Source organism: Myxine glutinosa, chromosome 5, assembly GCF_964187855.1.
Source record: "Myxine glutinosa chromosome 5, kmMyxGlut1.1, whole genome shotgun sequence".
NCBI lineage: Eukaryota > Metazoa > Chordata > Myxini > Myxiniformes > Myxinidae > Myxine > Myxine glutinosa.
Window position 1 is genome coordinate 198144930 of NC_136265.1, and position 25299 is coordinate 198170228.

The 25299-nt window shown below is 45.6% G+C and overlaps 2 protein-coding genes across 2 annotated transcripts in view; one reads left to right on the forward strand and one right to left on the reverse strand.

The window, feature by feature from the left end:
- LOC137411022 (cytoplasmic dynein 1 heavy chain 1-like) overlaps window positions 1-23393 on the reverse strand; it is a 44905-nt gene extending 21512 nt beyond the window's left edge. Inside the window, exons 1-7 of the mRNA XM_078779331.1 lie at window positions 23065-23393; window positions 16792-16873; window positions 13672-13845; window positions 9966-10221; window positions 8683-8869; window positions 7859-8130; window positions 7450-7677 (exon numbers count right to left, since the gene is read on the reverse strand). Coding sequence (XP_078635457.1) covers window positions 7450-7677; window positions 7859-8130; window positions 8683-8869; window positions 9966-10221; window positions 13672-13845; window positions 16792-16873; window positions 23065-23302 — 1437 coding nt within the window. The 5' untranslated portion in view covers window positions 23303-23393. The remainder of the gene's footprint in view (window positions 1-7449; window positions 7678-7858; window positions 8131-8682; window positions 8870-9965; window positions 10222-13671; window positions 13846-16791; window positions 16874-23064) is intronic.
- Window positions 23394-24103: 710 nt separating this feature from the next.
- The window catches only part of CDC5L (cell division cycle 5 like), a 42237-nt gene continuing 41041 nt past the window's right edge, over window positions 24104-25299 (forward strand). The window contains exon 1 of the mRNA XM_068115125.2: window positions 24104-24287. Coding sequence (XP_067971226.1) covers window positions 24243-24287 — 45 coding nt within the window. The 5' untranslated portion in view covers window positions 24104-24242. The remainder of the gene's footprint in view (window positions 24288-25299) is intronic.

Here is a 25299-nt window from a genome sequence, read left to right on the forward strand (position 1 = left end):
ACCTCCTCCTCCTCCTGTACAAGAGAAGCTGCTACGGTATCAGGAACTCAACACCATAGTGGCCAGTAGCGCACTGAAGGCGTTCAGTCGACACCTGTGGTACCTTACCGGAGAGCTAATACCACTGGCACTATTCAGCAGTAACACCCCCAGCTCATGAGTGTCGCCTACTTGCAGACCAACTGCTCCAAAAAAGACCTGACACACCGCGCCAGCTTCCTGAGAATCGTTTCGGAACAGGCTTCGGCAAACCAAGGTTCCCAACAGAAGTCAATCTCGGCTCAAAACTTGCTGACTTTGTCACCGAAGATTCATGGTTTTTCTTCCATGTTCTGAAGCTGGAAGCAGGGTTCCTGTCCCTGGATGTTTCCGAGTGGCCTGAATCAGAATTCTACAAGAATGCCTTGATCAATGTTGGAGCAATCAATGTAGTGAATGATTCAGCAGAACGAGGCGTGAAGCTGAGCTCCGACTTATTGGCAGCTGCTCGCGGTGAAGAGCACTATCAGAATGTTCTCCAAGTTGTTGAAGAGAACAGAAAGATGAGGCCCAATCTGAGAAAAAGGACAACTGAACCAGATGATAAAAGTCAGGGACAATAAAGACATTGTTGGACCAAAAGTCATAAGCAGCTGATTCATGAGTTTGTTGCATTTCTGTTTTGTGTATGTTAGCCAAATTGGCCATTATGTTCAATTAATACATTGTTGAATACATGTGTGAACTTGTGAAGGAATATAAAATGTACTTTATATCAATATGTGAACTATGTCTGTCATGCATTAATATTTTCTGTCGATGTTTGCTAACAAAATAAATCCCTACATGTGTCCTTTGTATGTATACCACCTATTTCTGTAAGCGTTTATTGCCATTTATTTGTTTTTGCCAGTGAATATTCAAAGCAGTGGTGGGACACATAAATAGTTTCCAATCTTCTTGAAAGTTTGCCTGGCTTTCTTATTTTGGTATAGGAATACAATGAGACCAGGGACAGATTGATTCTATAAATATATATTTTTAAAGGGGCACCGTGTGCACCCTACCACTCAGCGCACATTGTACATTGAATGGAGTTCACTCCGACACCCTTCCTGCACACAGCACACGGCCACTTCCCAGTTCTTTCCACTTCACCACATGCTTTACCACTTGCCATCACCTTCGTCTTTCCGATATTCACCTTCAGACCTTTTGTCTCCATACATTCCTTCCACTTCTTCATCTTTTCCTTCAGTCCATCCATACTTTCCGCAATCAACACCAGATCATCTGCATACAACAACTCCCACGGTAAAACCTCCTTTACGTTCTGAGCCAGCACCTCCATCACAGCTACAATTAGTATTGGACTTAGTACCGACCCCTGATGCACTCCCACCTTCACCTCAAACTCACCACTGTTCCCGTCCTTCGTCCTTACAGCTGTGCACGCTCTTTTGTACATTGCCATCACTACTCTGATCAACCATTCCTCCACTCCTAACGTCCTCAATGCCCATGTCAATACTTCGCGTGGAACCCTATCGAATGCTTTCCCCAGATCAACAAACCCAAAAAACAACTTCTTCCTCTTCTCCATGTACTTCTCCTGCAACTGCCTCACAATGAAGAGCGCATCCTCTTCCTGGCAGAAATGCCTCTTCCTGGCATCCTCTTCCTGGAACAACATATGTTCCTCTTCCTGGCATAAATCCAAACTGCATTTCGTCGATATTCACTTTCTTCCTTATCCTCCTCTCCAACACCCTTTCCAATACCTTCATTCCATGCTCCAATAACTTTATCGCTCGGTACGAGCCACACTCCAGAGGGTCACCTTTCCCCTTGTATAGAGGGACGAGGGTACTCAGTTCCCAATCCACTGGAATGCGGCCTTCTTTCACCACCAGATTACAGATCTGTGTCATTCTCTTCACACCCCAACTTCCTGCTGCCTTCAACATATCTCCCACAACTCCCGTCGGCCCTCCCGCTTTTCCACTCATTGCTTTTATCGCTTCCTCAACTTCCTTCTCAGTTATCTTCTCTGCCGGTCCTAAAACTAGGTTACTCTCTATGTTGCCATCCCATTCATTCTCTGTATTCAACAGCATTTTCCATATATCTTTTCCATCTTCCTTTAATTCCATCTGGGTCGACAACGATTTGTCCCACTTCATCCTTCAAGCAACTCACCCCATCACATCACACCTCTCTTTCGCTATCTGCTTTGCAATCCTGAATACTGCTTTCTGACCCTCTTCCGAATCCAAGCGTTCTCCGAACATTTTCCTACATGCCTCCTGCGCCTTTGCTACCTCTTTCTTTGCAGCCTTCCTGGCTGCCTTATAACTTTCATGCTCTGCTGTTTCTGCTCCCGTACCCTTCGCCTTCTGCCACTCCTTGAACTTCTTCCTCTTCTCGTCAATCCTCTTTCCAACTTCATCATCCCACCACCATGTTTCCGAGTGCCTCAGTGGTCCTTTTGTCCATCCACATACCTCACCAACGGCTCCCAACAGACTTGCTTTCATTGGCATCCAACCACTTTCAAGCTCAACCACATCATCCTCTACCCTACTCAGCCTCTCTTTTAATGCCTCCCTTACTGTCACCTCTTTCAACCTCCACAACCTTCATTCTCGGTTGGTACTTCACCCGCCGAGCTCTCCTTGCACCTTTCACCCTTATGTCGCAGACAACCAAGTGGTGCTGTGAAACAGCCTCCTCCCCCGGGATCACCTTTGTGTCCCGGAGGTGCCCCCTATCTCGCCTACGCACCATCAGGTAGTCAACGGTTGTCGTCGACCCACCTGACGTGTATGTAACAAGCTTATTATCCTCTTTCTGGAACTGAGTATTACAAATCAACAAATCAGCTCCATCAGCAAACTCCAAAATCCTTTCACCTTCTCCATTTCTCACACCATATCCGTAACCCCCATGAACTCCCTCAAAACCATCCATACTCCTTCCCACATGTCCATTCAGGTCTCCTCCCACCACAACAACAACTTCCTCATCTTTCACGTTTTCCATCAGCTTCTCGATCGCACACCAGAACTTGTCCTTCTCTTCATCGCTTCGACCAACCTGCGGAGTATATCCCGAGATGACGTTCACCAAGAGCTTTCCAATCATCATTTTTCACCATCATCAACCAATCACTCACTCTAGTCACACTCACCACACTGTCTACAAACTCCTCAGAAAACAGGACACCAACACCATTCACGCCCTCCGGGCACCCTTGCCACACAAACTTGTATTTCTGTCCCTGCCTACCCTTCACCATTCTCACACCACTTCCCTTCCATCTCGTCTCTTGCACACAACATATGTCCACTCTTCTTCTGACCAATACTTCCACCACTTCTCCTGATCTCCCTGTCATTGTCACTACATTCCATGTCCCAAACCTCAGAAACCGATCTCCACTTCAGGCTGCACCCTGCCCATATGTAGTTGTAATTGTCATGGTTCTCTTTTTGAGGCAATGTTTTTATGGCCGGATGCCCTTCCTGACACCAACCCTCTTAGTCGTCTCTTACGACACGCAGGGATACGGTGTACCTATTCTAACCAGGGTACACACTGGGAAACGTTTAAAACATGGAAATTCTGGGGGGGGGGGGAGGGGGGGAAAGGGGGGGGGGGCGGCGTCAGCATCACGGCTGCGGTTTAAACATATTCTAACAAAATCCAAACAGAACCATGAAAACCATGAAAAACAATCCGGGAAAAGTCTCCAAGCGAGAACGTGGATTTGAGAAAGAAGGAGCGGCGGCGGAAGAAAAACGAGATACAGGGGGCGGGGCACAAGTCGAGACGAGGAGGAGAGCGAACAAGCAACATGTCTGGGAGGAGAGAAAGAATCAATATAGAATTCTTTGTCTCGGGAGGTGAGGTGAGGGGGAGAAAATAAAAGAAAAGAAAAGTAATACAGCGAAGGAAAGAACTTAAATTGACAAAACACCGACGGGGGGAGGGAAGCCTCAAGTTACCAGGCCGCGCACGAGGTACGACCCAGAAAACGATTAATTACACACAAGTTTGTACGAATTATAAACCAATACTAACTAGAAACACACAATAACACGTACACAGTAAAATAACAGTGGAAATTTGACAAGGACAAGAATGGGAAAATACTTAAACTTTGATGCCGTGGAGAGCTCGAAGTACGCTTCACTCGCCCGAGGAACCGGAACCGCCCGAGGAATGTAATGTTATATTATATTCGACTTAACAATGTTAAAATGAGTTTTGCGGTTGACAAAGATGAATTTGATATGCTTGTTTCTAAGATAATATTTAAATACTTAGGGTTGACAGCCTGTCATCCTTCCGAGGTCGGCAAATTGAGTACCAGCTTGCTGGGATGAATGATCCCGGTGTGTACCCCGGTTTAGAATATGTACACCGTATCCCTGCGCATCGTAAGAGGCGACCAAGGGTTGGCGTCAGGAAGGGCATCCGGCCATAAAAACATGGCCTCAAACAGGGAACCATGATTGTCATGGGGCCTGCAAGGCTAACCCCCGCTCTAGCGGGGAAAAATGGCCTCAAAACGATCATTCATTCATTCATTCAATTTGTAAATATATATATAATTTTTTGTAGTTACATTCACATGAAGTGAATGACTTTGCAGGTCCTTGAAAATCTCCAAGCAGAATTGGGAGAATCTTGGCACCGCAGAGTCTGGAAGAACATATCTTCCTCATTAAGTATATTTTAATATGCATTCCTCAATCTCTCCTCACTCAGCGGGATATCCCTCCGACTCGAACATTTCACTCGACCAATCACATTGTATCCCTCGATCCTTGCTCCCTCCCACCCCAATATTTCATTCGACCAATCCCAATTGCCCTCATCCCTCCCACCTACACTTTGCCTAACCAATCCTACTGCTCTCCTCCCCTTTCTTCGCTCCTCCCTCTCCACTTTCTACTCATATAAAGGTCAGGACTGACATCCAAATAGTAGGATTTTCACTAGGTTTGTAAATGTTGTAAATGTTGTACTTAGGATTTTACTTGGTTTGTCTACACTGTATGTTGACTGTATACTGTGCATGCTACTGTTATTTGGTGTATCCTTATGATGTTTCCTTTGATGTACATCTCTACTGTACCAGGATTTTTCACTTGGGACTTTTTGTGAATCTTACAATGTGCTTTCGTGAATTGTAGTATGCTCTTCTTGGTTTGATAAAGGTTATTGTTCCTTGCTGTGTATTCCCTTGTAAACAAAAGTGTTGTCGTCCTCGGGAATTAAAATTTGAGATTCTTCTTCTGACAAAAATTTATGGATTTTTATGGAACAGGTGCCCAACTCAGAATTCTTGATTCATCTATTACATACTGTCTAAAAAAATATCTGCATCAGTACATAACAGGCAGGGCGTTCCATAAATTGAGACATCCTTCGGATGGACGCTAGTCTGGGTGTCCTCTCTCCCATAATTAGCTGGCAGGTGTAAAATAACACACTGGGTCTTTCACAAAGAGCAGAATTATAGCCAGTACCAGAAACGAAATTAAAATCATTACTAAATCTGCTCCCATCAAACATCAGATCTGACTGACTAGTCAGTTTGTGAAAGGCTTGGGCCAAACCTACCCCACAAGAACGCAAGGTCACCTGTGGCTGTAATTAATGGTAGTGGTACTGGTGGATTTGGCAACAGGTGCCCAACTCAGAATTTATTGATACGAGCCAGAAATCAAGTGATGTACTGTATCATTATGAGCTGAAATCTGATGATCACATAGCAAATGAATGTGTGATAAAACTTAAACAATATGGCTACCATGTACATATACCCCCCCCCCCCCCCCCCCCCCTTTTCCAAAACTCATCAACACCAAATTACCTTTCAAGTGTTGTCTAAAGGTTTCCATGGTGGAATAACAACAAAGTAAAAGGTTTACACCATGTGTTGGCTCTTAAAAGAGCCATTTATGTTCTTTATCTATCTATAATTCCAGTAATCTCTGTGTGTATGTTTGTATGTTTGTCTGTGACCGCTGTTTCTCGACAACCACGGGTCCGATATACTTGAAACTTGCCAGGTATATTGCTGGGGACCTGAGGATGTGCCTTTTCAAGGTTTCATATTAATCGGACAAGTAGTTACCGAGCTATGGCGATTTCTTTACCAAACTCCGCAAGCCGTTCGCTTTGGACCAAACCATTTCATGTAAATAGAGGGGGGGGGGATTGTCACCGTACTCGCAAGCCGTTCGCTTTGGACCAAACCATTTCATGTAAATAGAGGGGGGGGATTGTCACCGTACTCGCAAGCCGTTCGCTTTGGACCAAACCATTTCATGTAAATAGAGGGGGGGGATTGTCACCGTACTCGCAAGCCGTTCGCTTTGGACCAAACCATTTCATGTAAATAGAGGGGGGGATATAATTTTAGATATATATATATAGTACGGGCATGCCCTAGTACATTAAAACACAACTCCAAAAGGAAAAAAGGTAGGCCTCAACGTTTCGGCCAGCATGCTCCACCCACCGAGAGGAGTAAGTCCACTTTATGCAACGCCCTGCTTGCTATGCATCACTTCCTCCCGTCGATGGATGGAGCATGCTGCCTGAAATGTTAAGGCCTACTTTCCTTTGGCTTTGGAGTTATGTTTTAAAGTATAAAGAATATAAATAGCTCTTTTAAGAGCCAACAGGTTGTTACCAGTAAACCCTTTACGTTGAAATTATTTTCAGTTCAAAATATAATGAGCAAAGGAAATATAATAATGAATGCAGAACAGAACCCGATATTGCCACAGCTATTATAGTTATCCTTTACATTTCCAACCGAAGGGGATGGGACAATTGGTTCAGCCCAGCACCACAAGTTCACCCTCAATATTATCAGGTAACAAATATCCACATTCTAATCTTCATATTCAAAATATATACTTTCCAGATGAGAACGAAATTCCACTTGCACATTACTTAAGAATTATTATGCTAAAAGTAATCCCATTAAATGCCATGCTTCCCACCCAAAGCAAAGTTGAAAGATGGCAAAAAGTTCCACCAGAAATGGAATGACCCAATATCAAATTTTGTGTTGAAAAAAAAATCTTCTGTTTTGACCCTTCACCCTAAATTTCCACCCCCTGGCACATGGACCGGGAGTCAAATCCAAAAAATCGTTACATATGCATCCCCCAATGCCGATTGCATTTACAAAGTTACATTAGAAAATGTTTTTAAATGTGACCGAAATTGCATTTTTTTCTTATTTGACCTTTTGATCCGACCTCAGAGCCCAGGGCAACGGAGCTAAAAATGATGCTGCTGTTGCAACTCCTTCCACATGGTGATCATTACTACTAAGTTTGGTGAATTTCTGCACAACCATTTAGGAGAGGGACAGAGTTACCACAAATACAATATCCCCCAGTTTGTTTTTTTTTAAGCATGTGATTAATTAAGGCAACTGACCTGTGGGCGTAGCACCCGAACTATGACTGCACGCAGTTGTTCATGTTGTCGGCGGAACTTTCGCATCTGCTCAAGTCGTGACTGCAGGCGGCGGTGCGCTGGAGCAATGCGCCACACCATCTTCAAATTCTCCTCTCGTTTACGCTTGGCAATTTCCCGAAGGAGGCCCTGCAGCTTGTCGTACTCATCCTCCCACATTTGGAAAACTTCAAAACACTGCACCATAACCTGGACACAAGGATGGAAGTTGCATGCTAAAATAAAAATCTGTTACTGTGTTGCATAATGACATGGAATAGGATCCACACATCCATAACAAGCATGCCCTCATTGCATCGACAAAACCTTTCCTGCTGTTAAAGTTCCCCTCAAAAAATCAAGATGAAACCAAACTATAGTGAGCACAAACCTTCTCAAATTCCTCATAAGGAACATGCATGAGCTTCCTCGTGCCCAAAACCTTGAGGAGCTGGGTACTGACGTCCCTTGAGATCGCTTCCACAAGACGCAGAGCACGCTGAATGGGATATTTAGTATTGCGGATCTTGCGCAGATGGAAAAAGATTGCAAGCAAGGCCAGTCTGATGCGGTCCAACTCAGTGGCAGAGAGTAGGTCGTTGAGCGGGAAGTCCTTCATCAGAGGATTGTAGTCATTAACAGTCTCCAGCGCTTGTTTCAAGCCTGCGATAGCAAAATGGCACAAGCGATAGACAAGAAACAAGGTCATTCTGCATCTTATAATTAATGGAGATAACTTTATGGAAGAATGTATTCACACATTCAAGTGCAAAACAAACCACAAGCAAATGCGAGTTCAGCTGATGTTACTGAAAGAAGGATGAAATAACTACCTTTATCAAATCCATTCAAATTATGGTATTAAACCGACTCGGAATGTTACTAAAACATAAAATCAGTATTATCGTTCAAATATGTGATTGAAGCATACCGTTGGCAAATCTCCCAACCTCAGAATGAAAAGCACAAAAATGTATTTATATGAAAAATCGATATATGAAAAAAAGTATTTATTTAAAAAATTAAATTAAACAAACTAATGAACGGCACACAGACCATCCAAATAAATCGCAGAAGTGCATTGCAACACAGATAAACATTAAACAAGCTAATTATTCAAGCAACATTTGATGTGCAAATGTCTTCAATTGCAAGTAAAGAACCATCACAATGCCGATTTTACACCATTTTCTACTCTCGACTCAGAAAACTGACCGGTGTCTGTATCGAAACTGACGGTGGCAAAGAAACGCTTCCCATGCTTCAGAACATCCAGAGTCAACAACACCTCGGAGCTCTCTCGTTTCTCTTGGATACGAAGCAGTGCTCTTTCCAGATTCAGCCAGAAACTTATTTCCTGCAACGCTGTGCCAGATGCTGGGTCACGATCCAGCTTGGTAACCTTCCAATGAAAGTGGGATCAAGGGCAAGTCATGAATGATGGGGATCCTCTTCCTTGCAAAACTAAATCTGCAAATTATTAGTTTGTACAGCTCTCTGACCTATTAAACACCAAACAACCAGTTTTGCACAATGATGTTACATATGTTTGTGGGTTCATGATTGGCCATAAAACGACGATGAAGCTCCATATACATCCCGGACCATTGAGACAAAAAATCTCGGGCTAAAAGCAAAATCTACAAATTATCTAAACATTATATGAGCCCACATTTTGAATAATAATAAGAAAGCATCCAAAAATACAAAGCTGGTCTGCGTCGTACTCAAAACTTGACGAAAACCAGTTAAAAGAAAGATTTTTTTTTTAATGTTCTCCACATCCTCATGATAAAGGTTTGTTTTTGAAAGTTCATGCCAAAAGCTCAAAAGTTAAACGACAAAGAATCTCAAAATGCAAGCAGAAAAAATAGACTGAAGCGATTAAAAAAAAAATTAAAAACCGGCAGTCTCGCACTGCATAGCGGTGCACAGGCTGATAAGGGACATTTCTACACATTTCGACTTTGCCCTTTGACATTTTGACCCAATTATTAATTATATTCTCATAATATCTCCATATTCTCATAATAAAGGTGTTTTTTTAATTTGATGACAAAACCTCAAATGGTTAAAATAAAAAGTTATGGCCTGGACATGGACACACGATTGCAAAACCCCATCTCTCGCTGCGCAGGTGGACAGACTAATAGGAACGATAATGGATGGATGCCCATCTATTATAAGGCACATAAGGCTGCCGGAATAGTTTCATTGGCATGGGGACATAATCAGATGGGTTGCGACGCCGACAAGAGGATTCCCGACTGGTTCGCTTTTCCCAGCAAACTGGTACTCGTTTTGCCCCACCTCAAAAGGATGATGCGCTGAGTCGACCAACCTGGTATTTTAGCATAGCAGGGGCTTGAACTCCGAACCTTAAGACTCTAAGCCACCTTAACTGTTGAGCAAGCAACCGCCATGCTAATACTAATGTAGTAAATCTTGGTTTTTGAAATTCAATGCTGAATATTACCCTTAAGTTCCCATTACTCTACCTTGTGGATTTCTCTGATCCAGCGGTTAACTCCAGACTGCAGCTGATTAAGGAAGGTTGGGTCTTCAGCTCGTTCTCCAAAGTCAGAGACCTTGGCCTTCTCAGATCTCTCAGTACCGGCACGTATCACCAACAAAACCGTGGGGTGAATAGCAAGGGTAATCTCAGGAATCTCAATGTTCTGCTGTAGGTGAAGCAAACCCATCTCTAGCTCCGCAATTTTCTTCTCCACCGAAGGAGCCATCTTGTCACCATCCCTGGAATAAAACAGGGAACCCAGATAAAGGCAGCATTAAAAAAAAATCTTCTACGACAAAACAAACATTAGTAAAACTGATTTGCATTGGATTTATACATGTGTTGGTTGAATTTTGAAGAGGGGAGGTGAGATATTTCCCATGGTGAGGCATATCTTAGGGGCAATACACCCCTGAGCACTCACCTGGTAAAATAAAACAGTAAGCTACACCGACTAAAGGGTATTTTAAACAGTATTTAAAACCAATTTCAATGGTTGATCAGGGCAGCATGTAGAATCATACAAACATAATTATAAGACTTTAAACTAAAAAAAAAAAAACAACAACAGATGTATCATTAAATAATCACTCATGGTATTTGATCAGAAAATTTTTTTTTTTTAATTGGGAGAGGGGGGGGGGGGGGGGGTCAAACCTGGATGCACTTTGACCCCGGTAGACCCCCCCTTACACTCCAACTTTTGTTTAATGCCGTGAACAAACTTTAGTCACAACATACCAAATATAATTTGTGCCAAGTTTGGTCGCAATCCCATCAGCAGTTTCGGAGAAGAAGTTGCAAGTGTTTACGGACTGACGACGTGCCATCGCATAAACTCCCCGGAACTATGTTCCTGGTGAGCTTAAAAAAAAGAGGCAAGATTTAATCTTAAACTACGTGAAATACACTGGTTTCTGCTGCTTCCATATTTTAACTCCATTCCCTTGGGAGGCTGGTGATGCAAACAAAGCATCTTTGACTAAAGCAAATCCGACCGAAGACGATCTCAGTGTTTTCCAAAAACTCCACAAGTGTATGTCCACTCTGTTTGAGACAAAAAACATCTGTCCAACCTCAAGAATGAACTTTCAAACTTGTCTCCCTCCTCAAAAACCTGGTGGTGCCTTGTTAAATCTGTCTCTGGAGTATGCTCCACTTCCATCCCTTCCCTCACTTCAAATGGCACCACAGCAGACTCCGCTCGTGAGAAGGCCAAATGCCTCAATTCTGTGTTTGATTACAAATCCTGAGTCCCCCAATACCCTCAACTCTTGGTAACCATCCTTCCCTGTCATACCCAAAATTCTCTTGGACTCTATTTTTATTTTTTTTCACCTCAGTAGGTTCTTTCAACCCTCGACTCTAACTCAGACACTGGACCAGACGGCATCAGCTCATGTGTCCTAAAGAACTGCTGCTGCTCTTGCACTTCCTCTCTCCTTTACACCCTGTCATTTTCCATCTGTTTGGAAATCAGACAACATCAATGCATTACATAAAAGGGGCAAAAACTGATCCCCTCAACTTCAGACCTATCAGCTTACTTCCAATCATCAGCAGTCAGGGATTCCACAATCGCAGTTGATATGAAATCCTTCCGTTTCTCCAACAACCTCATCGCAGATCACCAATTTGGTTTAAAACCAGGTCACTCCACCTTGGACATGCTGCTTCGACACACCCCACAATGGATAGAAGCCCTCAACGTCAGACATGAGATCAGGGCCGTCCCTCTTGTGATTTTGTAATTTTCATACAGTCTGGCATCCGGCTTTACTCGACAAACTCTCTGCCTTTGGCATTCCAGAGACAACTCCACACATTGCTTACTGACTTCCTCTACTCTCATAGCCCACATGTGGCTATCAATGGTATCCTTTAATCTCCTCTCCGTGTCAAGGCTGGAGAGCCCCAAGGCAGTGTCCTGGGCTCAGTCCTGTTACACATCTTCATAAATGATCTCTCTGACTCTCTGGAAAATTATCCATTTGTTGAGGACCCCACCCTGTGCTGTGACATCCCTTGTCCTTCAGCCAGGAAGGCTACAGCCTCTTCCCTCTCTTCAGACCATGAAATAAATATCATAAGCTGGTCAAACACTTGGAATAAGTCTTTCAATCCTGATAAATCTCCGACTCTCAATATCTCTCTCCGAAAGGCCCGTTTGGCAAACCCTCCAATCTACTTTCTAGGATGGATGGCTTGGGTCCAATGCACCCGGCTGCCATTGAAATTTCCATAGAATGCCCTCGAGCCATGCATTCTTTAGGGTTAACAATCCTCCCGAGGAAGTTCCATCGAGTGAAACTCCTGGAGTCTCACTGTCAACCACAATCTATAAATTGTGAGAAATAAATGCCGTAATATATATTTCAAGTACTGCTAAAGAAGTGTTTTTGAAAGGGTCAATAAGATGATTTGTGTTCTACAGTGTTCAAGTATATAATTCAAATAAAATAAAATTAAGATTTTAAAGGGTGTAGAAAAGTAAAATTTTCGCAAGTTCACTGCCGTTAATACATTGTCTTTTACGCCACCTTATTTAACATATTGCATTAATTTGTCATGCCTGTTTGTGTCTGTTATGATGCACTTAAAAATAGAAAGTTTCTTGTTTGGAATGATTTCCAATTTAGTTTGACTGCTAGACAGGCGGATCGACAAAAAATATTATCTCACTCCTCTCTGCGCATGTGCGATCAGGACAAATTCAGAGCCAAAGTACTCCATAACTGCAGGTTCGTTTTCCGATTAGTGTTCAAAATATAGCATTTCATTTAAATTACGTTGCCCATCGATCATAAATTGATGTTTGAAGACAGAAAGACAGACAAAGTAAATCAATTGCTTCACCCCTGGGGTAATCATGTACACCATTGTCTCGCACATTGACAACATTTCCTCAATAGAGAAATATACTATATAATTACCCTGCGACCCTCATCAACATACTACAGTAAGCACTTCTCACACGACACAAAGAGGTGGAGGATCATAATCCAAGGTCATATCAGCAAAGAACCAAATCCAAGCTCTCCTGAGACCCAAAGGGTAAGATAGCTGCCCATCAACTGTTCAATCTCGCATTACATTTCCAAACTTTGAGGGAAACCTTTTCCGGTTTTGCCAGATAAATGTAGAACTAGCTCAAAGCCGATGAGCCCCAAAGGATAAAATTGCTGTTTTTATTGCTGCCGTGGCTCAGTTCCAGAACGCAAGTTACTGTAACCGATTGCACAAATCTAAAAGCCTTCATCGAGAATGGCTATTTATTTGATAATTGTCCATTCAATAAGCAAACAACACCTGCTTGCCACATTTCTTCTTATTCTTTCACATGGTTATATAATGAGCAATTTCGCTGAGATATTTGCTCGAGAGCCAATTGCACGCAAAGTACCAGGCAGCTCTTTCATGTGAATCTATGACTAACAGCAACTGCACGTAATCATGTTGGTCAAACCACTTCTACTTTAAACTAATGCAGGGAGTGGGGGGAGGGGAGGGAGGGGAAGGAGGGGAAGGAGGGGAAGGAGGGAAAGTGAGGGGGGGAGGGGGTGATTAAATGGCCTCAAAATTCAAAGTAAAATGGCCTCACAGAAAGCGGGTGGTAAACTGGTTGGCTAGAGCTGAAGAGGTGGACACATTGGTTAGAAAGGCAAGATAATTTCTGATTGGGGTATCACCTGTCAGCTTTGCCAGTGTTCCGAATGTACGATTTGAAGAAGGGTGCCATGGCACTGCTGATGTACGCATGCAAGGTCTCGTAGGGGGAGTCTTCACTCAATGTCATCACACGCAGCTGACCAGAAATCGGCTTGTCCGCATCAATAACTGCCACTCGCTTGATCAGGAGAATACTGCAAAGGAAAGATGAGACAAACAAAGAATAAACTGTAGCGTTCAAAGCATACCTTACCCCACGTGGTCTTGTGAGAGAGAGAAAAAAAAAAAGGATGGGAAGGGTTTTTTAAACTCTTGCTTTATGTTTTGCACTAAATAAAAAGCACTAGGAGCCGCCATATTTGTCCAAATGCTGAATCTCAGTCACTTTGCCCTCCGGACAAGAGACAAAGTAAATATTGTCAAGTCCGTGGCCGATGAACACCAGCCTTGGACGAATAAGCCAGACGGTCTTTAATTCCGAAGCAAACTCCGAATAATGGCCGTTGTTTTTATGGTGCATGCAGGATGGAAGACGACGAGGTGCTTACTGAGACGGAGCCACAAACAGAGAAACAACACACAACAAATAAAATGCAACAAGATTTTAATGAAAATAAATGCAATACTAAAGTGGTGAAAATGAAAGGTGAGGTAAAACTACATCCTAATTTGAGACGTCTCCATTCAGACACAATTACACAACAGGGGAATGATAAATTAAAATACAGTGAAACCTTGACTTACGAGTGCACCAACTTACGAGTTTTCCGAGATACGAGCCGTCGCTCGGTCGATTTTTTGCTTTGTGATGCGAGCCGAGATCTGAGTTACGAGCGAGCGAGCTTGGATATAAAACACGTAATCGTCGAAAAACATGAGCGAGGTGTGCGTGTTGTCGACTTGGCGAGGCAGTACGATCGTAGTACTTCTACGATATGTACGATTTTGAAGCAGAAGGAGTCGATAAAGGCTATAACGCCAGCCAAGGGCGTTAAGATTATTTCAAAGCTCCGGACCTCTGTCCATGAAGAGATGGAGAAGTTGTTGTTTGTGTGGTTGATGGAGAAGCAGCTCGCAGGAGATACCGTGACCGAGAGCATCATCTGTGAGAAGGCACGAGACATTTACGGGGATTTGGTGCAGCAGACGGCGGGAACATCAACGGACGAGGCATCGGAAGAGTCATTCAAAGCCAGTCGGGGATGGTTTGATAATTTTAAGAAGAGGACCGGCATTCACTCCGTCGTCAGGCATGGTGAGGCTGAGGCAGCAAGCTCGGATGTGAAGGCAGCTGAAGATTTTATAATAACTTTTGCCGAACTGATAGAAGCCGAAGGATACATCCCCCAGCAAATCTTCAACTGTGACGAGACAGGGCTCTTCTGGAAAAAGATGCCGAGGAGGACGTATATAACGGCAGAGGAGAAGAGCATGCCAGGCCACAACTTGTTCAGAGTGCCGGCGATAGCTCGCCTTCTCTTTGTGGAAGACACGGTGAGATCCTTAACATCCAACAACTAATGGGACGCAAACGGGGCGCCCAGTTTAGCGGTACACACATTGATGAATCACCCTGCCTGTGAAACACCGACATGACAGGTTATAGCTGGGTCGGGATTCAAACCCAGGCTGGACAGTTTAGAGTCAAGTGTGCGTACCTCCAGTCCAGGCCATCCTGCCAACTTGTATGCTGCATACAGGTGAAATATAAAGCGCGAGATATTTTTATATATATATTTCAAAAAAAATTGGTGTGGTTTTTGGGGGGCTGGAACGGATTAATAGCATTTCAATTCATTTTAATGGGGAAATTTAATTTGAGAAACGAGCAAATTGAGTTACGAGCTCGGTCACAGAACGAATTAAACTCGTAAGTCAAGGTTTCACTGTATATAGTTTCTTTTAGTTTTAGTTGGCCGGCACTGAGCTTGGTCAACGAGATCGTTGAATGTAGTCGGCAGTACAGTGTGGCCAAGTCCAACGCTTCCCGCGCCCGAGTGCCCAATATGGCGCCAAGCCGACGACGGCGACGCGTACAGAGCTGTTGAGCGAGCTGTGAAGACGGCCCTCTTTTTGCTCTCTCCATCCAAAGCGCCAAGAGCCCCGCAAACCGCCGCCTTATTGCTCCTCCTCACGATTGCAAAAGTTCCACAAAAGCTCCGGAAAGTCTCCTCACAGGCGCACACGAGACCAAAAAGCGACCGCCAGGGACAAAAGCCAGTCCGAGAAAGAGAGTGATTGTCAGCGATTCTTCTTCCTCTCCTGCTCGAACCTTCCCTGTGACGCCCCCCCCCCCCCCCCCCCCGACCAATCGCCGAGTTCCATTGAATCACCCCATGGCCGGGCTCGAACAATGATGAACTTTGGGGCGTGGCCTGCTGGTTTGCTTGGCGTGAGCATCATTAAGGCGTGGCTTACTTGCCTATCGGCACTGCCTGGCTTGCAGGGGACGATTGTCGTTATTGTTGTTGTTGTAACGAGCGTGAATTTTTATGGCCGGCCTTGTTATAATTGAGAAAACATAGGGAAAAACCACAGGGAGCAATCACAGACTGGGGAAAACCAACTTTAATCCCTACCTAATTAACATAGCTCCACCCCCCATGTGAAGACACAAAGCATCTTAAGCTTCAATTTCCCTGCTTAAATACATCGAGATGTCTCCTACGCGTCCACGGTCCATGCTATTACGAAACAATCCTATCTGTACTATGGTATTTCATCATCTACCCCCACAAATATAACAATATTTTGTCCAAGTACTGCTAAACATAAGGTCATCAAAGTGCCAATAATTTGTCTCAATTTGTGTTCTCATGCCAAGTATATAATTCAATTGAAATAAAATAAAGGTTTTAAAGGCTGCAGCAAGGAAAAAAAATTCAGAAGTTTACCACAATTGATGCAGTGTCTTTTACAACACCTTATTTAACACGTTAAATAAGTTATGCATGACTGTTTGTGTCCTTTACGTCTCTAAAACCTTTTCTTTATATGGAACGCTAAACAAACCATTGCTGTATGGGGACAAACAGGCCATCGCGACATGTCAAAACAACAGGAGACAACAACCACAACTGCAACCATGCATCATCAGAGCAGTAATGCTGAGTTTTAAGAAAATACAAGCATGGAGATACCTGGTAGATTTGATCTTGTAGAGAACGTCAATACTGACATGGTAAGAAATGCTCTCTTTTTCCTCTTCTTCGGCGACTTCATCTGCACGACACGAGTAAAATCGAAAGCTGATAGCAAACATCGTGGCAGTTACTGAAACTTGGCAAGAAGACGTGTCTCGCAAGTTCAACGGAAAGGTTCTACAACTTGCATAGACAGTTATTGGTTGTTCAATCCACAAATCAAATTTGAAAATCTTCATTTTGATAGACAAAAAATAGAAATTACACAAGGATTCTATCAGTCATAAAGGTGGAAAAATTAGGTTCAACACACATGCAAAAACGTTTGTTTAGAATTTCAGAGAAAGTTGGGAGAAGGGACTGTGATTATACACGCCGATAAATATTACTGAACAAATATAGAAATAAACATTTTCTAAAAGGTACACAAGCAGCAAACAATACATACTTGGATTCGAATAATATATATTTTAATGTTCATTCAAACAAAACAGCAACTGGGAGAAAGGGAGGGAGTGTAGAGGAAGGATATGTGGTATTGTGGTGCAGGCGCATTCAACCAAAAGCAATAAATGTGATCTTCGCACCGAAAGTATCAATGGAACCCGAACCACGTCCTCATAATCATCATCATCATCATAATCATCATCATGGAGAGGAGTGTTCCACAGCAGTATCTTTGGCACAGTGTTTTTTTCTCATCTCCAAGCACGACCTCTCAGATGCTCTGGAAACCCCCTTTTCCTTCTGGCAGACAATTCCACATTGTTGTACAGCACCCCTTTCCACTAACAGGTAAAGCAAGAGATGTTCCGCTCTCTGCTTACCTGAAAATTATGAGATGCTGGTCTGATAAACGTTCTTCAATTGTGGAAAATGTCAGTCTCAACCAATCGCTCCAGATGGACCGTCAAACAAACGCACCCATCCATTTCCATGGTCCGCTGCTGAAATAGGTCCAGTTTCTTGAACCCTGAGACCTCACCATCAACCATTAACTCTCCTGGGCTAAATGTGTAACAAAGCTGCCCTCCAAAGCCAAATGCAGAATGGCTCCCTCCATTCTAAGTCATGCCATGGAAAAAACCCAGAAACAAGTACAGCCTACGAGGCCTGTCTGTGCCCATAACTCAATGAAGTACTGCTCTTCCCTATGGGTTGGTTCCACAGCATCACATCCATCTCTCCCAGAATCTGTAGAATCTAAAGCCCTCAACATTAATGGAATCACTAACGATAATGTGGAAGCACAAAGCCTGTTGCTCTCACACTGTTGATCTTTGACCTTTTGAACATAAAAATAGTTGGTTTCCCAATTTAGTGACAATATGCAAATGCTGTTCAATTTTCAAGTGAATCGGATGAAAAATGACAATTTTAGAAACCCGACCTCAAGATGACCTTTGACCTCAAATCAATAGGCTGCTTCCTTATGACCAACACTACCATCTGGTGAAGTTTCGTGAAGATCGGTTTCAAATTGTGACCTGTAGGCAATTGACGGAAACAGACAGAATAACACACAAGACCAACCAATATACTTGGAAAAACCCTCGGATTCTGCGAGTAATCAAAAGTATCTTAACATCACAAGAAAAAGAACACTGATTACTCCTCTGCATTCTCAAAAATAAATGTTCTGGTATCTTGAATGAGTCCTTCAATTGAGCCTACTCATTTCCTTATAACGTATTATTGGCCGTCGGGGAACTGTTTTTGGAAGCAACATGCAGTGAAAGGATTTTTAAGTCCATCCTAATATTTTTTTCCTCATCAAATTGGTAAATTAATGATGGAAACAGGATATTCTGTTGGAGAACACTACAATTGATTCATGAAACACTTATCCAGGCAGTGGAAATCCCACTGGAAACCTTATCTTGCTGTGGAAAGAAATGACCATAATCATCTGAGGCCTCCGCTCCAACCTGACAGACGTCTCAATCCAGGACGCCGCTGATGAACCAGACAATCTGTTTAACAAAATTCTTCCTCACACATGACGTCCATGACTCCTTTGTGTCTCTCCCAGATACTATCTCCTCCGATTTGACAGGCCTCAACACCATCCTGGTGGCAGAGATGTACTTTACATTAAAAAAAAACAACTAAATATCTCACTCTCCTTGTACTGATCTTCCACTTTCCAAACCCCAGAATTACGTTTGGCTGCGACTTTCCCTCCGCTCCCACACATTTGTCTGTGTGTCATACTGTCTGCCTGTCTGCTGTACCATCCGCCTGTCGTACCATCTACCTTCCACCCGCCCGTCGCACCGTCCACCCGCAGGTCGCACCGTCCACCTTCAACTCACCCGTCACACCTTCAACCCACCCGTCACACCGTCCACCTTCAACCCACCCGTCACATCGTCCACCTTCAACCCACCCGTCACACCGTCCACCTTCAACCCACCCGTCACACCGTCCACCTTCAACCCACCCGTCACACCGTCCACCTTCAACCCACCCGTCACACCGTCCACCTACCCGTCACATCGTCCACCTTCAACCCAACCGTCACACCGTCCACCTTCAACCCACCCGTCACACCGTCCACCTTCAACCCACCCGTCACACCGTCCACCTTCAACCCACCCGTCACACCGTCCACCTTTAACCCACCCGTCACACCGTCCACCTTCAACCCACCCGTCACACCGTCCACCTTCAACCCACCCGTCACACCGTCCACCTTCAACCCACCCGTCACACCGTCTACCTTCAACCCACCCGTCACAACGTCCATCCACCCGTCACACCGTCCACCTTCAACCCACCCGTCACACCGTCCACCTTCAACCCACCCGTCACACCGTCCACCTTCAACCCACCCGTCACACCGTCCATCCACCCGGTCGCACCATCCATCTTCCCCCGCCCGTCGCACCGTCCACCGGCAGGTCGCACCGTCCACCTTCAACCCATCCGTCGCACCGTCCACCTTCAACCCACCCGTCACACCGTCCACCCACCCGTCGCACCGTCCACCTTCAACCCACCCGTCACACCGTCCACCTTCAACCCACCCGTCACACCGTCCACCTTCAACCCACCCGTCACACCGTCCACCTTCAACCCACCCGTCACACCGTCCACCTTCAACCCACCCGTCACACCGTCCACCTTCAACCCACCGGTCACACCGTCCACCTTCAACCCACCCGTCACACCGTCCACCTTCAACCCACCCGTCACACCGTCCACCTTCAACCCACCCGTCACAACGTCCACCCACCCGTCGCACCGTCCACCTTCAACCCACCCGTCACACCGTCCACCTTCAACCCACCCGTCACACCGTCCACCTTCAACCCACCGGTCACACCGTCCACCTTCAACCCACCCGTCACACCGTCCACCTTCAACCCACCCGTCACACCGTCCACCTTCAACACACCCGTCACACCGTCCACCTTCAACCCACCCGTCACACCGTCCACCTTCAACCCACCCGTCACACCGTCCACCTTCAACCCACCCGTCACACCGTCTACCTTCAACCCACCCGTCACAACGTCCATCCACCCGTCACACCGTCCACCTTCAACCCACCCGTCACACCGTCCACCTTCAACCCACCCGTCACACCGTCCACCTTCAACCCACCCGTCACACCGTCCATCCACCCGGTCGCACCATCCATCTTCCCCCGCCCGTCGCACCGTCCACCGGCAGGTCGCACCGTCCACCTTCAACCCATCCGTCGCACCGTCCACCTTCAACCCACCCGTCACACCGTCCACCCACCCGTCGCACCGTCCACCTTCAACCCACCCGTCACACCGTCCACCTTCAACCCACCCGTCACACCGTCCACCTTCAACCCACCCGTCACACCGTCCACCTTCAACCCACCCGTCACACCGTCCACCTTCAACCCACCCGTCACACCGTCCACCTTCAACCCACCGGTCACACCGTCCACCTTCAACCCACCCGTCACACCGTCCACCTTCAACCCACCCGTCACACCGTCCACCTTCAACCCACCCGTCACAACGTCCACCCACCCGTCGCACCGTCCACCTTCAACCCACCCGTCACACCGTCCACCTTCAACCCACCCGTCACACCGTCCACCTTCAACCCACCCGTCACACCGTCCACCTTCAACCCACCCGTCACACCGTCCACCTTCAACCCACCCGTCACACCGTCCACCTTCAACCCACCCGCACAACGTCCACCCACCCGTCGCACCGTCCACCTTCAACCCACCCGTCACACCGTCCACCTTCAACCCACCCGTCACACCGTCCACCTTCAACCCACCGGTCACACCGTCCACCTTCAACCCACCGGTCACACCGTCCACCTTCAACCCACCCGTCACACCGTCCACCTTCAACCCACCCGTCACACCGTCCACCTTCAACCCACCCGTCACACCGTCCACCTTCAACCCACCCGTCACAACGTCCATCCACCCGTCACACCGTCCACCTTCAACCCACCCGTCACACCGTCCACCTTCAACCCACCCGTCACACCGTCCACCTTCAACCCACCCGTCACAACGTCCATCCACCCGTCACACCGTCCACCTTCAACCCACCCCCCGTCACACCGTCCACCTTCAACCCACCCGTCACACCGTCCACCCGCCCGTCGCACCGTCCACCCACCCGTCGCACCGTCCACCCACCCGTCGCACCGTCCACCCGCCCGTCGCACCGTCCACCCGCCCGTCGCACCGTCCCCCCGCCCGTCGCACCGTCCACCCGCCCGTCGCACCGTCCACCTGTCGTAAAGTACGTCCGTCTGTCTGTTGTACCATCCGTCTCTTTCAACTTTAAACCACGTGTCTGTGTTTCTCTCTCATCACTCGTCCCTCTCTCCACCTCCTTTGCTGCGATTTCCATTGGCACCATGCTAATTGGCTGCTCTTCATCTATCTATAATTCCAGTAATCTCTGTCTGTCTGTCTGTACGTCTGTACGTTTGTCTGTGACCGCTGTTTCTCGACAACCACGGGTCCGATATACTTTTAACTTGCCAGGTATATTGCTGGGGACCCGAGGATGTGCCTTTTCAAGGTTTCATATTAATCGGACAATTACTTACCGAGCTATGTCCAAAAAACGATTCAACCAATCAGAGAGCAGCGAACGATCGCGTGTGCCGAACGTGGCGGGCACACTCTGCCTCGGATGGCACATTTGAGAGCGTATTCATTTATTTCACGTTTGCAAACTATGTTGGCGTTAAACTATGTTTTACAACTAATAAAAACGAATTTGCGATTCATTCGCTTTCCTGCGCGTTTGTGCACGCGATGGCGATTTCTTTACCAAACTCCGGAAGCCGTTCGCTTTGGACCAAACCATTGCATGTAAATAGAGGGGGGGGGATTGTCACCACTCGCAAGCCGTTCGCTTTGGACCAAACCATTTCATGTAAATAGAGGGGGGGGATATAATTTTAGATATAGATATAGTACGGGCATGCCCTAGTTTGTCACAATGTCAACAATGCTTCCCTCAATCCCTTCCTTCTTTTCAAATGGCACCCGTGTGCAGCCGACTCTGCTCAAGACAAGGCCGAATGTCTTTTTTTTCAAATTCCCAGTTTTTTGCCACAGAGACAAGAGTTTGTTTCTGTATCCATCTTATCCGGCTCGTGCATCCCCCCTACTACTTGCTTTGCTCTGTACTGGTCATTTTGTTCTGTTGTATCTTGAGAACCGTTCAGTGTTATAGCTCTTCCATGAGCCTCGACCTTGTTTACAAAAATAAAATAAAATGCTCCTTTCCCTCATTTTTTTTTTTCTTTATATTAAACAATTCATTTAAACAGTGGCTTCTCACAACACCTGTGTACATCCAAGTTCTACTACTACCACCAGGTACTTCAAGGGCAACCATTATTCCCACCTTGTGAGATCGGCTGGGGAATGTTATTTAGTTCAAGTTCAATGCTTTGTATCCATTGGCAAAAGGCGCTAAAAAATGAGTATTGGCGTGGCCGGAGGTGTTTGATCCAGGCCGTTCACGAACAGGCTGGCCAGGCTTGACTGGTGATTATTTGGGAAGGGATTTGAGATCGGTTCATTGCAGCAACAATAACTCGTCGTACTCGAATCGTAGGATATCTAACATCCATAACATCAGCTAATGCTAGCAGATCGGACATCCAGTTTAACGTCCATCTGAGGGATAACTCCCGCATCTACAGCTTCATCACTCCCCCCCCCCCCCCCTGGCAGACTCATAAAAACATTGGTGTGCTCGGTAAAAGTGTGCGACATCCGATAACGGCTTCTCGTACCTTTCCCTGTCAGGCGCTCTAGCAACAGAGTTCGGACTTGCGATTCAGTCGCAAACTTCTTCAGAGCTTCTGTGGATGCGCCAGATTCGAGCGCGACAGCGAGCGGCCCGGAGGAGAGACAGCTAGGCCCAGAAGCCTCGTCTAAAAGCACCGGGACGAGGCGCTGCAAAAGCGCGCGCAATGCCGCCACCACAGCGACATCGGTCCCTTCCTCGGTCTCCGAGACCACGGAGGACATCGCTGCAGCAACCCACCTGTCCTCCTACGCCTCTATTGTCGAATGAAAACCAACAAAAATCATGACATTGGGAGGGAACAAAAAACCAAAACTTCAGGCAACAGCAAGACAAAAAAAAAAGAAGAAGAAAATTGGGTGCGGTTCTTTAAGATTCTTCTTCTTCTTTGGGCTACTTCAGGAAACTTACCTTGAAGTTTAATGTCGTGCGCCATACATACATATTACTATTTCTATATATTCTAACAATTAATTAATATCAACTACACATTGAGCAAAAAATTGAGAAGCGAGAAAGGGGAGTATCACAGCCAAGCGACATAAAGTAGGTAATACTGCTCCAGCCAACATCTCTCGAGATTCGATCTCAAGAACTATCTGGCACTCACCTTCGAAAATTATATTATGATCAAACAGTTTAATGACTGAAGACATCGATTAAACTTGCGTTCCATCAAAAGTCAAGGTTGTTTTTTATGGAGATCGGAGGGAGTTCCGCCATTGGCCGGAAGTTCAGAATTTTCATCCAATTTTCGTCCGAAACAAGTAGATGGGTCTTCAACTCGGTGCACAAAAAATTATTAGTTTATTTTACAGCACAATACAGCATATAATGAGAATGTTGTATATGAGTTAGAAAGTTTGCAACTTATTTTGCAAATGACAACTTCCCCCTTAGTTTTTTTTTTTTCAATATTCAAAGTTACACTGAATATTTGCTTTTTTAAGTCTTTTAAAAAATATAACAACCATATACTAATCAATTTCAACAAAAGCATTGATCTATTTAATTGGAGAGTAATTACTTCCGGGTGAAGAAAAGCACCTGACCTGATCCGCTGATCGCGGCCTACGTGTTTGGAACTAGCGTTTGTTGGGTTGTTCAACTTTTGACCTGATTTTCTTTCTTTTTACCAAAATCTAAAGGCACTGTTCAAACAAGATGCCGCGGATTATGATCAAAGGTGGTGTTTGGAGGAATACGGAGGTGAGGAATAAGTATAGTTCCTTCAAATGTTATCACGAGTCTTAAATATTGCGGATGGCAAGTTTATCATTTGAATAATGGCTTCATCCACCACCACTACCACTACCAGCACCACCTCCTTTAAAGTTATTCTTAATTTATTTATTTAAAGGAGTTCCCTCTCCAGGGTCGACTCCCTATGGGGAGTTTATGACATATGGCAAGTTTATATATTTTTCGTTGAGCGGTTTCGGAGAAGATGATCATGATGTCCAATTTTTCCCTTTAATCCCATTTGGCCGCCATACCACGTGACCTATGACATCAGAGTTGTCAATAAAATGTTTGCCAATGGGCAAGTCTCTTTTATGTTGAAAGTTTCGCATCAATCGGACAAGTGGTTGCAGAGAACCATTTTAAAGCAAAAATATATAGATTTGGATACTCACACAGAGGCACGCGCACACAGAGGCACGCGCACACAGAGGCACGCGCACACAGGAACATGCACACAGAGGAGCACGCACACAGAGGCACGCGCACACAGAGGCACGCGCACACAGAGGAACGCGCACACAGAGGCACGCGCACACAGAGGAGCACGCACACACAGAAGCACGCGCGCACAGAGGAGCACGCACACACAGAAGCACGCGCGCACAGAGAAACGCGCGCGCAGAGAAACGCGCACGCAGAGGCACGCGCACGCAGAGGCACATGCACACAGAGGCACACGCACAAAAAACGCACGCACACAGAGGCGCACACACACAGAGGCGCACACACACAGAGGCACACGCACACAGAAAACGCACGCACACAGAGGCGCACGCACACAAAAACACACATACACACACTGCCATCCATATAGACAGGGGCATTGCAATAGTCTCGCAACCCCTTTGAGGTGAGACTAACAACATCACAAATAGATCAAGCGATACACTGGAAACCTGAAGATCGAAGGAGAGTTGGATGACCTACAGAGACCTAGTGGCATATGGTGGAAAAGGAGATGAGGGTGTTGTAAACC